This window comes from Apodemus sylvaticus, chromosome 14 (assembly GCF_947179515.1).
Source record: "Apodemus sylvaticus chromosome 14, mApoSyl1.1, whole genome shotgun sequence".
In the NCBI taxonomy this organism is placed as follows: Eukaryota; Metazoa; Chordata; class Mammalia; order Rodentia; family Muridae; genus Apodemus; species Apodemus sylvaticus.
The window spans coordinates 59,958,344-59,975,805 of NC_067485.1; the positions used below are offsets into that span (position 1 = coordinate 59,958,344).

The following is a 17,462-nucleotide window of genomic DNA, read 5'->3' on the forward strand; positions in this document are numbered from 1 at the left end:
AGAAAGAGATGCCTATAAATATTCAAGAAGCTTACAGAATAGCAAATAGATTGGACCAGAAAAGAAAAATCCTGCTGCCAAATAATCAAAACACCAAATGTACAGAACAAAGAGATAATATTAAAAGCTGCAAGGGAAAAAAGCCAAGTAACATATAAATGCAAACCTATCAGAATTACAACTGTCTTCTCAACAGAGAATCTAAAAGCTGGAAGATCCTCGGCAGATTTCTTGTAGATGCTAAGAGACCACATATGTCAGCCCAGACTACTATACCCAGGAAAACTTTCAATAACTATAGATTGAGGAAAAAAGACATCCCATGACAAAACCAAATTTAAACAATATCTTTTTACAAATTCTGCCCTAAAGAAGACACTAGAAGACAAATTCCAACTCAGTGAGACTAACTGTAACCAGGAAAACACAGGAAATAATTTCACACCAATAAAACAAGCAGAGAAACGTGTGCATGCATGCACCCACTTGCACACACACACACACACACACACACACACACACACACCACTACTATCACCTCTATCCAAATATCCAAATAACAGGAATGAGCAATCATTGGTCACTAATATCTCTCAACATAAATGGTCTCAGTTCCCCAATTAAAAATACAAACTAAGTGAATGTGAAAACAGAATCTATCATTCTGCTGTATACAAGAAATACACCTCAGCAACAAAGATAGACAGTACATCTGAGTAAAGGATAAAGGGTTGCAAAAAAAAGGTTTTCAAGCAAACAGACCAAAGAAACTAGATGGAATAGTCACTTCTGAATATGGCTTTTGAAATGAATATGAATTGCAAGGAGATGAGCATTTATTCTTCAGTACTAAAGGCTGGAGGACCAAAGATCTCTTAACACTTTAAGCCAATGCGGTCTTTCACTTGGGGTCATTACATGGACTAGATTTCTACGAACTCTGGCTCATGGTTGCTGCTGCTTTATATAATTAGTAATACCTGTTCTTATTTTAAAAGTCTGGGTAATATATTACAAAAATAGTTTTCATTTCAGTTCCTTTTCTACACTCTATCTAGCTTTTCTAATGTACTATGTCTGCTATTTCTCTGGCAAAGCTACCACTCATCAATTCTCTAGATTAGATCTATGTTGATATTTTTAGGCTTCTGTCCTTATTTACTTTTCAATAATCCTTTCATATATTTGAAGAGATTTCTTGGGAACAACTCACTTTAGTTCTTTGCATACAAAATAAAGATGAACTTGCCTTGTGGCCTAAACCATTTTATTTTACCAGCTGGAGTTGAGAAATAGTTCCACTTCACAGCTCTGTGCATTTTAGAATGTCTGGGTCATTTCCCTCCCTCTAATATTGCTTATAAACCATCTTTTCTGAGTTTGTTTCTTTATTATAGAATCTTGTCAAATTCATCCAATCACTTACAGCTCATAATTTCTACCTTTTATTTTACCAGTTTTTGTTCCAACTCACAAGTTCATCATATGTATTAGCTGCCTTTTTTAAATTACAGGCAACACATTTACTATTTTTCCACTTAAACTAGCCACCTTTTGTCCCATTGCTGCCTGATTCTCATGTCTATATTTCTGGATGCTTTTACAGCAGTATTCCACTTTATAGTCCTGACTTCTGTATTAGTTAATCTCTGTAGGTTATGACATAGGAGTCAGAACTCATGCATTCCCATGGTTTTCAGGGAAGGATTTTCCCCTTTGGTTACATTGTGTCTGCCTCATTTCAGCCATGACGATCTGATATACTACATGCATCTTGGCTAGTATCCATGATAGAGGAATAATGCTGATAAGGAGAAAATATGTGTAAACTTATTTACATCTATTCACTGTACAGTGGGCATGGAGGATTGCAGTCAATCTATCACAGATTATGCACTTGGGATAAAAAAAAAGAGAAATATTAAAGCCTTTGCTCAGACAGATGGAGTATCACTCCTAATCACATTTCATCACTTGTATGTGATGAGAAGCATTCTCAGAACCAGAGGCAGGCTATGAGTCACTCAACAAGGGAAAGGAATGGTATTTTCAAGGAATGTGGTTCCTATGTGGTAACAATAATATATTGTCATATCTACCATAGAACCTTCAATAAAATATAAAATAGGAATCTACTATCTCCCCCCTCTAAACACTTTCTGTCTTAAATCACTAAGGGATGAACTAACTGGTACAGTTATTTTGGGTAGAAACAAATAATGCATTATTCAATAGATCACCTGAAGACATAATGCTAAGAGAAAGGTCCCTATAGATTTCCTGAGCACAACAGAGTTTTCAGAGTTAAAATGAATAAAAAAGTCTTTTATTACATAAGAATCAAGGCATTCACAAGGAAGAATGTGTGGCTAAGGACCCAGTAAATACTGGATATACAGATGGATTCATTAAATTTAAGTTTTGCTGAAATTGGGGAAAGTCGGTGCAAAGTCATTGTCATTTGTCAATACAGATTTATTTTTCTTTCAAGTATTCAAAATGTTCACAGTACTTCAGGATAGCATAATAAGGGACCAGATGCAAAAATGTCTTTTGTGAACTTCATTAGAACTTCACTTTCCAGGAATTATAAGAAAAGGTAGAATACTAGGCATGCTTGGTCATCCCTATTGGACTCTTCCTGAAAATCACAAAAAGCATCTTTCACCTCCATCATATTTAGTAGAAACTCGTCATCTGGCTACCACCAGCAGAAAAATACATAACATTTGTTTCAGGACACTTCATATCCAAGTAAATTGCTAAGATTCAATTGTTAAATGACAAATAAAACTGGGCATAATCTGCAGTCACTGCAATACACTCAGAGGAAAACACAGGAAATAACCTGTAAAGCCCCAAACTATACTATGTACTGTGTGAAAGTAAATAGCCCCAGCTGTTTTTTTTTTTTTTTTTCATTTTTCAATATGTCTTTTCCATAGTAGCCACGGGAATTGTTTAAAGCTGAAATTTGAACTTCATGTCACTTGAATTTTCTCAGCTTCCCTGCAAGCTCAGACCCACCCCCTCCAGTGGGAGGCAGAAAAACTCATTATTCCATGTGGGAACGTAGAAGCCACTGCTTGAGAGAAACTGAAAACTTACTATCTTCTAAGACCTTTGGAGTCAACCATAAGTTCTGGCTGGGTCCATCCATGTTTTGGTCAATTTAAACTTTTTACTTCGTATTAAACCTCCCCTCTTTATTGTCATGTTCTTAGCTGGGCTGGCCATTGGCTACAGTATGGATACCTTTAAAAGAGGAAACTGAGCTACTTGGCCTTGAATTTTGGAACTTCACAATTGTCTACTGGAAGAGTCCATCTAATTTAACTCTGATAACTCATAATCTCTAAAACTCATGCCAGTGTTATGGATGACACATGTGCATTTTGGATCAATGACAAATGATCCAGAATCTTAAGTTTCACTGACAGAAACTATGAAGAAATTCTCACTAAATTTAATCTCCTTATATCAGCTTTGTAGACCAAATATTTTCTTCTTTATAGAAAACGAAATTTAGTAAACTCACTCAAGTCACATAGACAATACAGCCTCAGGTACCAGGTAAAGGATCCAGCATCTCCTGTTTAGAACCACCTATGATGACCAGGAAACCAGTTCCAGGAAACTGGTCAGGACCAGATGGTAGTTGATTCTCAGGGAAAGACTTGGTTGATAGAGCCTGTTACCCTCAATGCCAGTTTCACAGAGCAAAAGATTATCTCAACTCTATTACAACTTATTCCTCTCCTGTATTTTGCAAATTTTTCTACTGAAAGAGGAAGTGGAACTTAGAAAGAAAGGGAAAAAGGAAGTAAGAAAAGAAGGAAGGAAAGAAGGAAAGAAATGAAAAGCATAAAAGGAAGAAAAAAGTCTTAACCAACAAACTAATTCTAAATACCAAAATCCCAGCATAGAAGCACGCACACACACACACACACACACACACACACACGCGCGCGCGCACACACATACAACATAAATATCTCTTTTAAAAATTACTTATCCCATAGTAAAAAAAAATCAATAAGAATGTTGTAAAAGAACTTTCAGACTAAAATAATCAAAATAATAATAGTTGTGTTCAACTAATTCCAAGGCCAACAATTCTGAGAGAACAAACACAAAGAACTCAAATGAAATAAAAATTCAGGCTAAAATATTAAAATAAAATTCAATAAACAAAATTAATGAAGAAAAACAGACCAATAATGCTGGAAATGAAAGCCTCAATAATCTACATAAAAACCTCAGACAAAACCCCACCAGTAGAATGGATCATGTGAACAGACTATCAGGGATGAAAAAAAAAAGATAGAGGAATTGTATCATTTGTTGCTACTTTGTTTACAACCCAATTACCCAATAAAAGAAATCTCAACTCAATCAGTAACAATACAAACTCTAAGCCTAGATTGGGCAGATCTCCCACTACGCTACTCTATTCCCATCTATATTATCCCATATAACTTGTGGTTTCTCCAGGCCACAAGTTTTTCTCTCTGCACCCTCTCCATCAATCCCTCGTAGCTCCTTCCCCTTCCCTGCAATCCTTTTCTCCTCCCCCAAAGTCTCAGCTCCTCCCGCTTTCCTCCTGCCAAATCACTGGCTCAAGCCTTTATTTGAAAAGTTAAAGTGGGGAGAAGATTCACAAGGCAACTCCTAATTTGCAGCCCCTCTGATGAGTGGAATTAGCATCAAAATACAAGCCCAGGCTATCCACAACAATCATTTAATAGAGGTCAAAGGTAACTTTATGAATATATTAAGAGCACAAAGGAGAGATTTTGAGACACCATAGACAGACCTAACCTTTAGATTATGTCTACAGAGGAGGAATAAGAATATAATAACAAGGGCTTAGAAAATATCTTAAAGTATAGGAGAAAAATTTCCAATCCTAGAGACAGATGTCCAATCAAGTAGAACTCTACAGAACAGTAAATAGACAGGACCAGAAAAGAAACTCCTATGAAATAATATACTTAAAACATTAAAACCACAGAACAAAGAAAAAGATATTGAAAGTTGGAAGAGAGAAAGGTCAGGCCACTTGTAAAGGCAGGCCTATCAGATAGCACATGCTTATTCAATAGAAACATCCAAAGCCTGAAGGACGTAGGTATATGTATGCCAAGTTCTAAAAGAAAGACCAAAGCGGTCATCTCTGATCATTATACCTGGTGATGCTACATATTAAAATTGAAGAAATATAACCTTTCCATGATAAAAAACATTAAAGAGACCTATGACCACTACAAAGTCCTACAGAAGGTGCTAAAGGAACACTAAAGAGAATAATAAACACACAAGATGTTGAAATGGATAAAGAAACATTCCTAGGGCACCTAATCAAATGATGCTTAAGAAAAGACTACAAAGGTCAATAAAATGACATGAATTAATAGACATATTTTAATGATAATGCTTCATATTCACAGTCTCAAACCTCTAATAAAAGACAGACTAGCAGACTGGATGAGAAACCAGGAGCCATCTTTTTGTCACCCCCAAGAAACACATTCACCATCAAAGATAGCCATCACCTTAGGGGAAACAATGGAAAAGGCTTTACAGGTAAGTGGAACAAATAAAGAAGCAAGTGTAGTTGCATTTAGTTGTGTGTTGGTTGTTGCATCAACCTTTAGGACCGACTGGAAAGAACCTCACTTAAAACTTGGTCTTAGTCTTTTCAGCTTTCCGTGTCAAGGCTGTCCATTCTCAGGACAGACTGAGCCACAGAGAAAATTGTAATGAACAGACAGACAGCATCACGAAAAAAAACCAGTCTTTTTCAGCTTTGTATTCGAGCCTGATCCAGTTTCATGTTGCTTACTGAAGGAAATTTCTCATGACTCTCATCCCATCTCAAACTTTACGGAACTCTACCCGTATCTCTTGTCATAAAATATAAAGAAATTGAGAGGGGCTCGAGGATGTTCAACAAATTTCACTCCAATTTGTGTGTGGTTTCTTTAGCTGATTTAAAATTTGCAACTCTTAGCTAGTCCATAAGGAAGGAGTTACCTAGCTATATACATTAGAGCAAAGTCATATAGCCTGAAGTGAAATCTCTTTCTCTTTCTGTCTTTCTTACACACACACACACACACACACATACACACACACACACACATACACACGTACACACATTCTCGCACACACTCACTCACTGACATTGATAAATACTTGTACAAAAGGTACATACACATATATGTGCATATATGCACATGTATACGTGTGTATACACATACACAGTGAAAATCTTATTTTAGAACTAGAAGGTGCCTTGGTTTCTGTCATTCAAATCTCTTATTCAGGTGACAAATATAAACAGTAAACTGATGGGTCTTCCCCAGTCATGCATATCAAAGACAGACCCAGGCTTCCGGATCTTGTTCATTTTTGTTCCATTTCAGCGGTATTTACCCCTACTTGTACACATTAAAAACCAGCTGTGAAATACCTCCCAACTTACACATTTTTATTTTTCTTTTATTGGATATTTTCTTTATTTACATTTCAAAAGTTATTCCCTTGCCTGCCCCTCCCCCCGAAACACTCTATCCCATCCTCCTTCTATGGGGGTGCTCCCACCTATCCACCTACTCCCGCTTACCCACCCTGGCATTTCCCTACACTGAGGCATCGAGTCTTCACAGGAACCAAGGGCCTCTCCTCCCATTGATGCCCAACAAGGCCATCCTCTGCTACATATGCAGCTAGAGCCATGGGCCCCTCCATGTGTGCTCTTAGGTTGGTGATTACTCTCTGGTTGGTTGATATTGTTCTTCCTATGGGGTTTCAAACCCCATCAGCTCTTTCAGTCCTTTGTGTAACATAAACTTTTCAAAACAGTGCTTTGCAACTTTAATTTCTATTTGCTTTAACATTTATCATCAAATGTAGTCATTCAAAGCTATAGAAATTGAAAGAGAGCAAGTAAGAGGGAGGGAGTAACTTGATTCAATTTTTCCATGCTTTATGTGTCTTCGCCCTTGGGTAACATGGCTACAGGTGTGTGCACAAACAGCACACTATCAGAGGCAAGGGTGAGTCTTTGTCTTCTTTACCAAGAGACAGAGCCTGTGTGTGCCTGAGTCATTTTGGTTGTTTATTCTATTATTTTATGTGTATGACTGTCTGTGTGTGTGTCTGTGTGCCATATATGTGCCTAGTTCCTTAAGAGGCCAGAAGGAGGCATTGGATCACTTGGAACTGCCATTGCAGATGATTGTGGGCTATCATGAGGGTGTTAAAATTGAACCCAAGAATTCTGGAAGAGCAACCAATGTTCTCAAGTACTAAGCCATTGTTCCAGGTCTTAACTTGATGCTCTTAAACAACTATCTCCAGTTTTTTCATGGACAAAATGTAGTTTCCTTTTGGGACATCCATTAACTTTGGCTTTATCCTAATTTATTGACATATTTATCATACTAAATTTGATCTGAGGACCACAAAATGGATCCATGTTCCTCAACTTGCTCTATGTAACAAGCTCTGGAAAAATCACAGTCAAATTCAAAAGTCAAATCACTCACCATATGTGCTTAGAGCTGTTAGTCTTTAAGGTTTAAAAGGGAGAAAAATATTTTTCTTGATCTTTTAATATTGTGCCATGTTAAATATATTTTTGCTTTCAATCTATTTTTCTTATTTCCAGTAGGTTGGGCATGCATATATATTTACATGTAACTTATATGTTTTGGCTCACACATATATCATTTATAGTTATCTAGCATGCATGTTATGACTACATCTATTTAAAATCCTATATAGCAAAGCTTAGACACATAGATGAAAATTCTAGTCAGTGAAATATCAATGTGATTTATTTCAGCTAAATATCTCATTTCTCAGAAAACTCTGTTTCCTAGAGTAAGAGTCCCTGCAGATGTTTTAGACAGAGCTAGCCAGGGCTTAATTTTCTAACATTCAAGAATTCAAACAGCTAACAGCTACTGATATTTTTAAAACTTTTTAAGGCACATGAAGATAATTTTATATGTCTGAAAGCATGGGCCATGGCCAAAGTTTTAACCTTCCCTTTTTATATTCTGGCAAACGAGTACCTATAAAGCCAAAGATTTTTAGATTCCTTTGGCTAGTCATAGCCTGAGGATTTCCTTGGAATCACTAGATTCTCTATAGATATGTTAATTCTGAACATGTAGTTTCTTCAGGTTCTCTCTTTTCCCTTCACATGTATTCTGAACAATGCTTAGAAATCGAATAAGTTAGTGTGAGAATTATCTATTGGATGGGTGGAAAAGCCCACTGTAGAAAAACGGGGGATGGGGGGCACAGCAATGAATAAACCAAACTCTGGAGCTCTCAAGTTAGTCATGATCTGGTGAAAGATATAACTAAATGGAAACTGGCAGATAGAGGCATAAATTCCATCCTGAGGCAAGGCTAGAAGACAGAGGACCCCATCTGCTCTCCAGCGGTAGGGACGTATAGAACATTGCTTGATTAGAGCAAGCAAGCGGTCCTAGTTCCCTGGGATAGCTCAGGCACACTGCTAGCCAGGTACAATGTTTAATGATATATTTGTATTCCCATTTTTTTCACTGACAAAAGCTCATATAGAAGCAAAGAAGTTGAGACAGAAAAGGAAGGACTTGAAGTGTGTCAAAGGAAAGGCAGGAATGTCACAGAAGAGTTGAGTCCCTATTATGTCTTCTGACACATATATAATTTTTCTCTTTTATCCACAAAACACCCCCATTTATCTTTTCAGTTGCTGATTGAATTGAAACAGTGCTATGTTCTACATGGACTGCCATGGACTTGTTATTCATGCCCCATTTACTTTTCTTTCTTTCTAGATTGTGAGTGCTCAGTAGCATAGCCCTTATTCTATTTTTATCTCCTATTTTCCACTTTCATTTCATTAGACAGTTTTATTTCTGGAAGTTTGTGGCATTCACACCACAAAAGAAGAGACATAAATTAGAAACCTGCTTAAACATTCCATTGTCTGTCTTCTACTCAGTTAAGGGCAAATTTGAACATACAGTGATCCCGAACGTCGCCGTCCACTTTCCTATGAACAAATGTTTGAGGAGAAAAATAGCCCAAATTGGAGTAATACTCTTTCTGTCTTTGTAAATATTCATGGGGGAAAATGTCATAAAATACATAACATCTTGACCAGCTTATGTGGGATGAAATACATTTTTATAGAAATATTTTACTGAAGAACTGAAGAACTTTCAACAGGTTTTAAATTTAGAAGAAAGAAACCAGGACCAGAACACAACACACACACACACACACACACACACACACAGAAGAACCAATGTCATAAATCTATATGTAATTCCTTTGAATAAGTTGGATGAATATGATCAACTTTTGAGAGATGGACACACCAATAACTTTCATATAAATGTTTTATTGCAGAGAAGTTATAGTTATTTACATGCTGCAACACATCACAACATAAATTACCAAATATTCCATGGTGGGATGCTGTAGATTCAGATAATAGTTTTAGAAGAACCACAGGTTAAGTGAAGAGACTTACAGCTTTGTTGACTCTACAACTCTTGGCTGCTAAGCGCTAGAAGGCAAAGACAGTGTGTCGTCAGTCCTACCTATCACCACTCGCATGCAGAAACCTGGGAAGCAAGTACAAGACAACTGTCGGGCTTCAATCTGTATTGCCACCGAAGCTTACGAGAGGTGGAGTAATAATTTATGTTGTAAAGCATTTAATTCTTGCATAAAATATACACTTCTATTAAGACGGATATAAATCTACTTATTTATAAACCCTGGCTTAAAACAACAACAGGGCGCAGCCTGCACATGCATTGAAAGGACAACCTAGCAAATGTTTGTGAGACCTTCACACTGTGTGCACTTTCTATTGTTCTCAGACTGGGAAAAGAGCTTCCCGAATGACGGAGTTCCATTTCTTCTGCAGATGAGTCATGAAGATGAAGCTCTAGGAAAGACCCTAGTTACTTGTGCTGATTTGTGATGGTGGAGAGTAATCTATAGGGGCGGGGCAGACTGTCACTATGATATAATTTGGCAAATCTTCTGTGAGCCCCATGTCAAGCAGGGTCATCCTAAAGTGCAATGAAGTCAGTGGCAGTTGCCTGCTTAGTTCTCAGAGGCAAATCTAGTACTAACAGATCTCAGACACAAGTGAAACAGGTACATGAGTCTACAAACTCTAAGCCAAGTTCACAAATGCTCCTCAGAATAGGATTCTAAAGTTACAGAGTAGATAGGCTTTGATTGGAAAGTCGGGGATGACAGGGATCAGTGAAGGCAGCAGTTAGCAATAAAACCTCTATAGCTTTCCAAACCTACCCCACCAACCTGAGTAATGAATGAAGCAAGCGATCGGGCATGCCCGGCTCTGCCAACTCCTCAAGTGCTTGCTTACTCCTGAATACAAAAATAAACACTGAGACAAGTTTGATGATAGATACAAAGTATAAGCACAGCCTGGTATCTCCCTTCTGAGCCTTCTCCCCACCTGCCATCCTCCTAGCAAATTCTCCTGGTTGCTCACCAAAGTTTTACTTTTGGTTGGAAATGTCTTGGTCGCATAAGTGGTTGTTTAGTGTTTATGATGGGAGAAAAATCAAGCCTGGGCTGTAGTTTTAAGTGATTCATCTTTAAATAAAACGTGCCTGGATTTTAGAGTCTCATTTCAAGACTGCAATCCTTAGAGGTACGTCAGCAGCTCAGGATGTTTAAGCTAGAGATCTGCATGGAATGCAGCAAGTTCTGTAAGAGATGCTTTGATAGATGCAGACCCATCTTAGGCTTTGTATTGTTTGAGCTAGGTGGCTTGCCAGGACAGTTTGAAGGACTTGTAAGTTCTGGTACTGGGGAGCATAAAGAACCCATATCACTTATGGGCTTTGAGTAAACCAAGTTATAAAATCTCTTTGGGATTTGAGCCCAGCAGGTTCTGTACCTAGGTAAAGCAATGAATAAAAGTTTATGAGAATAAATAGCTTAAGGTAATTTAAAATATCATATTTTCAGTATGCATAATAAAAATATATCCATACAATGGTCTTGATGCTATCATTAATTTTTCTCTTTATAAAAATAATCCCTTAAAAGTGCTATTAGGAGCTACCTTTCTGTATTTGTCATGAAAGGCAATTTCTTGGACCTGCAGTGTGCTCTCATCCTTAAGTCGCTCCTAGGGTTGGCCCTTCTGTTGGTAACAATGCACAGCATAGCTTCCTCATTCAGTTTCTTTCTTAGGAAATGCTAATGTGAAATACTGAAAGAGTTAAGGATGATTCATTGGGGGTGATTTAGTTCTGACTTGGAACAAACAATGGATAAGTTGTCCTTAACTTACTGAAACACGTGACTAAGCAGGACCACTTCATCTCCAAGATTAATAAAGCTTCAGAGTCCCTACAAGAAGTGTAAAACAAGCAACTCAACTTATATTTTAAAACATGAAGACATTACAACAAACCATGATGGGAAACAAAAGAGTCAAACCCAACTTCACTAGATAAACCACAGCCCAAACTAAAGGTTTTCATCATAACTCTTATGGCTTCCTAAGCCAGAGAATGCTTACTGTACTCCAAGAATCAACCACACTTGATAGATGATAGCAGGTATTTGGTAGGTTTTGATGACAAATTGAGTAGCTGCAGATTGCATAATGTGTTGTGTCACATACTATCAAAGTTATTTGCAAAAATTATACAATCTGGAATGCTTGAATATGAGACACAACAATGTACTAGAACATAGATTTTAAGAAAACAAGTGCAGTCGTGTATATAAAAGGTATCGGGGTGCGTTAAATTAGCAGTGCTACCAAGGTTAAATAGGTAATGAAGGTCTTTTCAGTAGGCTACTTAGAATTACAGTCACATGTATCTAAGTTTTTCCCGTCTTAAAATGCATGCCTGTCTTCCATGCCTCCTGGTGAAGCTTGCTTGGAACCATTCAATCCCATGTGTAAAGACGGACAGGGCAATGTCCCTTAAACATGCTGAAATGCTAAGCTGTCCCCCAGCGTTGTCCTGGCTTTTCATGGTGGAATCGGACTTCCTTCGTATGATTCATAACTGCCTTGTTCTGGCCTTCTCTGGCCCTTGCCTTCACCCTACCGCACCATGTGCCGTGTTTCCCCAGGCTAAGAAAGATTCCTTGGTAACTTTTGATTTTCAGATCTATTTTTTTTTTATCAAACTCGGGGTTACCCCCTTTCTTCCCAGGGTGGTACACTTTGAAAGTGTCCCGGACCTCCTATTTCCGAGGCCCTGGTATCTTATTTGCACTTAAAGCAGAGGAGGCAGGTAAAGCTACGCTTCTTTCAGCATTTGGTTGTTCTAGGGGCTCGAACTCCCAGGGACACACTTCAGCTCGTGATGTTAAGGGCAGATGGGAGTTATTACTTGAGTTACAGGAGCCAGGAATTATATCCACAGAGGAAGATGTCTGTTTCTCCTGGTCTCCCCTTTGGTTGAGATTTTCATTCTCTACTTTTGATGCTACGGCTTTGGGAGGCAGTTCTTCATACTGCCCAGCACACATATTGGCTGTGTAGAGCTGGTTTCCAGTCTCCTCTTGGGCTCTCCCTGGGACAACTGGAGTCTTAGAAATCAGACGATCCTCATCTTCCAAAAGAGACTGACCGTGGTTCTCCCAGGGGCACACCTCTGTCTTGTCTATGTTTTTGTTATTGGCTTCGTGGAGACCTTCAGCTGCCTTAGGCTTGTGGTGGGACTTCTCTTTCAAACAAGAAGCTGGGTTTTGTTCCACTTCAGAAGCCGCGATTGATACGTGTTTTTGAGCTTTTGGTTCTGAAGGCACAGGACCGGGGGTCAGGTCATAAACCTCCCAAGGGCACACTTCTCCAATATCAAAATTGTCCTTTATCTGGGTGATGCCGGAGCTCACATCAGGATTGGCAGTGGGGAGGCTGACCCTCTGCTGTTTCATAATCCCAGATTTCTGGGGCTTCCTTAGCTCCCCCTTGTGACTGGAGTTTGGGAAGGCAGAATCTTTAGTCTCTGTGTTATCTGAATTTGAGTACTTCCGGTTTGCCTCTCTATCTTTCGGTTTCTGGGACTTAGCTCTGTCTTCCATAACTAAAGTCTGGGTTTTGCCAGCCAGCCCAAGTGTCTTCTCCTTGGCACTTGCAATGACACTGAGCGACTTCTGTAACATAGACGTGCGTGGGTGCCCGGGCTTTTTCTCAGAGCTGAGGTTGTGAGCACTGGCTGACTTGCAGACCAATGGCACCGACTCTGTGGACTCGGCCTCACTATCCTCTTTGAGCTTCTGTGTCAGTTTTTTACTTGACAGTGACTCCAAGGTTGAATTTTCAGTGGCCTCCTCCTCCTGGCTCTCCGTGGGCAAGCTGCTGGATTCTTCAGTTTGGTCTCTCACATGGTCATACGTGCTGTGGGATTTCTTGAGAGAGAAGACCCTGTTTTTCAGGGACTCCTCCTTGGGTCTCCCTGTGTTCCCTGAGGACTCAGTAGGATTCTTCCGGACAAGACCAGTCCCCTTGGCCGCACTGTGGTCTGTGCCCTCCTTGTCTTCTTTGGAGCACTGCCTGCTGACTGTCTCAGGGATCTCGGTGATGCGCCTCATGATGGACCGGCCTAAGCCCTTTTTAGAGCACCGCTTTTTCTGAAGGTGGGGGTTGTTGGTGATCATCTTTTTACGCTTGTATATTTCTAACTGGGCATAGAGTTTTTTCAGTTCATCCTGCCAGGACAAGAGGATATTTAAAAAGACACAGATTTAGTGTTTCGGACAGAAAATAGCCTGGTCGTGTTTATAAAAAACAAGATTGGACTTTCTCAGACAATTGTAAATGACATTCACCAATTGCTACTTGTTCTTAATTTTCTAGTAATGTTGTGGATTCTTTTCTTATATAATCGCTGGCCTTTAAGACACGAATTCTGGGATAGCTCAGAGGTTAAAAGAACTGTCTGCTCTTCCAGAGGTCCTGAGTCCAATTCCCACCAACCACAAGGTGGCTCATAACCACCTATAATGTTATCTGATGTCCTCTTTTGGCATTCAGGTGTGCATGCAGATAGAGTACTCACAGACATAAAATAAATAAATAAATCTTTAAAAAGGACATGAATTTTAATCTATGAATCATAGGTTTTGCCTTTGCTTCATGGATCAAAGCAAGGACTTGGAGTTTTCAGTATCTGTTGTCAAGACTGAGAGTTCAGACTCTAACAAAACCCAACATCCTAACTGCTGCTGAACTGTAGCCCCATGAGGTGTTGGAAGCATCATGGAGCCATTGATACATTCTTAATTGGTAGAAGATGGACTCAGAAACAGTAGTCTACAGCAACTTCTTCCTTCAGAGGCTGGCCCATTTTTACACATCATATTAAATCAGGCAGCCTCTCTGCTCACAGGGTGGTCTTACTTTTTAAAGCATGTGTGTCCATCATGCCAGCCATGATTAGGAAGTGTGACTAAGGCAAGAGTAATTGTTGAGACAGTTTTGTGCAGCACAAGTATAACATGATTCTAGACAGTGGTAGTACTTCAGTGGTCCCTTCAGTCTCTCACAGACATCATCTTTTCCTTTAAACATACAAACAAGAGTTCACACACATGCCTGAATCTGCACATGATTGTATCAGTGGTATAAATTGAACTAATGTGAGAAAAGGAAGACGTCCATATGGCCTTACTCGAATGTCTTCTGGATCGAGGCTGTGTTCACTCCAGGCTGAGTTGATACTGCTGTTCAGGTAGGACCCAGAACGACCCATGTCCAGCTCATCTTCGTATGCTTCTGTAGCAATGTCATCACGGGGATTATTGCTTGAATGTGAAAACTGCAACAGATATACAGTGTGAGATGTAGCCATCAACCCATGGTTAGAGAGCGCAGCACTTTCTAAGGTGCCAAGCCGAACTTTATTTCTTCATCTTGATGGAATCACACACAAACTATACTGATAATTTGTTACCATTTTGTGATTAGCCTTCTGGGGGTGTGCTAGAGCAGTGTGTCTGGCAACATAACTCTGCTGACCCTTTCAATCTAGTTCAACCCTTGTTTCCTTGTTGGGCTCCCAGTGTTAATAGACTTTACTCATTTTCCATGATATATTTGCTATTTGAAAATGAAAATGAAGTAGAAAAGTAAAAGGATTCTAAGAAAGTCTCCCCAGGAAAAGCAATTAGATGTACTTATGTATACATAAAAACTGTTTTCACATAATGTTCTATAGTATAAAACTTGTTCTACTTCAGTAAGAATTTATTCATCTATACACGCAATTAGCACTAGAGACAGGAAAGTGATTCTCTAGCTCTTGCATGTAGCTTTAGATAAAGTAATCTTTCAGGACACAGTGGACAGGATTTGTGATCGCAGACACACATGGGTCATCAGTGGTTCTTGGGGTCTACTTGGCACCCTACAGAGCACAGGATGTCTTCATGATATCTCCCTAGGATGGTATTTAAATTAGAATGAAAAAATTCACTGACCTTACAGATTTCTCTTCAAGCATATTATTTTATCAGTTCCCCTTTATCTCATTTTGATTATTTTCATGTGGCACTATTTAGTGCTTGCCTTTAATTTTCCTTAGGTATTGAATTCAGGAAGAGTGAGTTGGGTGAGTGACTGAGAGAAGGAGGGTCAAGTTAGCCATACCTTAAACATTACATAAATGATCTTATAAAAATTGAGAGAGGAGTTTAGAAAGCATGGATTCTCTTGTACCTGCTTATCAGTAGTTCAAATATTTCTTTAGAAATTAGTAGATTGGGTTGAGACAGCTTCCCTAGACTTGGACAATCATCACCAACAGTGAGAACACTGATGTAAAGAAAAGCAATGTGAAACTCAAGTTTGTGCACAATGTTGTGTTGAGTATTGCTTGGGACTAGAATCTTGAGTCATCTTCCGAGTGCATTTGTATATAAATTTAATGGATCATTTCTTTCATGATACAAAGGATTTCATGATACACAGCTTAGCCAGCTGTGCTGGTTTGTTTATGTCAAGTTGCCACAACTTAGATCACACAGGGAATAGAGGCTCAGTTGAGCAACTGCCTTTATGTGGTTGATCCATGGGCATGACTGTGTGGTTGTGCTTTGTTTGTTTGTTTGTTTTTAGATACAGGGTTTCTCTGTTGGTTACTTATTTTTTGAGACAGTATTTCTCACTTGCATGGAGATTACTGCATACCACTATATCTGACTTTTAAAAAAGATTTAATTTTATCTACATGACTACACTGACTGTAGCTGTCTTCAGACACACACAAGAAGGCATCAGATCCCATTACAGATGGTGTGAGCCACTATGTAGTTGCTGGGAACTGAACTCAGGACCTCTGGAAGAGCAGTCAGTGCTCTCAACCACTGAGTCCTCTCCAGCCCATGACCTTTTTTAAAAAAACAAAACAAAACAAAACAAAACATGGATTCTTGTATATAATTTGAGCTCTCAGAGTTGTATAGGTAAGTCTTTCACTGACACCTGACTTCCCCAGGTTGCATTAAATTCCTTTTTAACTGACAAATAATATTCCATTGTAAAATATACCATATTTTACTTATACATTTACTAGCTGGTAAACATTGAGGATGTTATAAATAATGGTTCTGTGAACATTTATGTACAAGGTAGACATCGATTGAAGTTCTCTTTGTAGATCAGTAATAATTTATGGGAGGATCAGTCTGAGAGCTGTCTATCTAATAAATATATAATTTGTATTACAAAGTTTTAAAGAGCTTAGATAAACTACAGTCACAGAGCCACCTATGAAAACACTGTGTTTGGTTGACACAACTCAGGAAGGCAGAAAAATAAATTTTAGGTTGCTTGCAATTGTTTTATTTTTCAAGCAGGTTGAACCTCAAGGTTAAGCATGTAATATGAGATAAGGCCAGGACTGAAGGACAAGAAACCGCAGCTCTGTGTTTGGCTGTGCTAATACCATGCTTCTCTGTATACAACAAAACAGTAGTGATAATAATTATAATGTTATAACTTGTATAATCTACTTTTACCTCAAACTCTGATGTCATCTAATTTTATTCTGAGATTTATTTCTGTGGAAACTGGAACACAGACAAGAACCTTGGCTGATGTTACAGCATATAGCTAGTTTAAGGTAATGGATAGAATCGGCATCTTTTGAGTCCTGGAATGTTTTACTCCAATTCCCTTTGAAAGCCCAGGGAAATCTTAACCAGAATATCCCACTATATACCTTTCTCGATAGGTAATTTCACACTCACTTCTTTCTACTTACACAAAAGATGAATAAATCCCCTCCCCACTGCAAAACCAGCACTCACTTTCTTGAGAAGGAATGCTGAAAATAAATAATCTTGGAGCATCAAGCAAACCTCTACACTTTGCCCATAGTGGCAGGTAATTTAAGAAGAATAACTCCATGCTTCTTCAGACAATTGTCTGGCAA

At 38.7% G+C, this 17,462-nt stretch overlaps 1 protein-coding gene across 1 annotated transcript in view; it reads right to left on the reverse strand.

The window, feature by feature from the left end:
• Positions 1-12,267: 12,267 nt before the first annotated feature.
• The window catches only part of Gpr158 (G protein-coupled receptor 158), a 407,492-nt gene continuing 402,297 nt past the window's right edge, over positions 12,268-17,462 (reverse strand). Inside the window, exons 10-11 of the mRNA XM_052156881.1 lie at positions 14,700-14,846; positions 12,268-13,737 (exon numbers count right to left, since the gene is read on the reverse strand). Coding sequence (XP_052012841.1) covers positions 12,268-13,737; positions 14,700-14,846 — 1,617 coding nt within the window. The remainder of the gene's footprint in view (positions 13,738-14,699; positions 14,847-17,462) is intronic.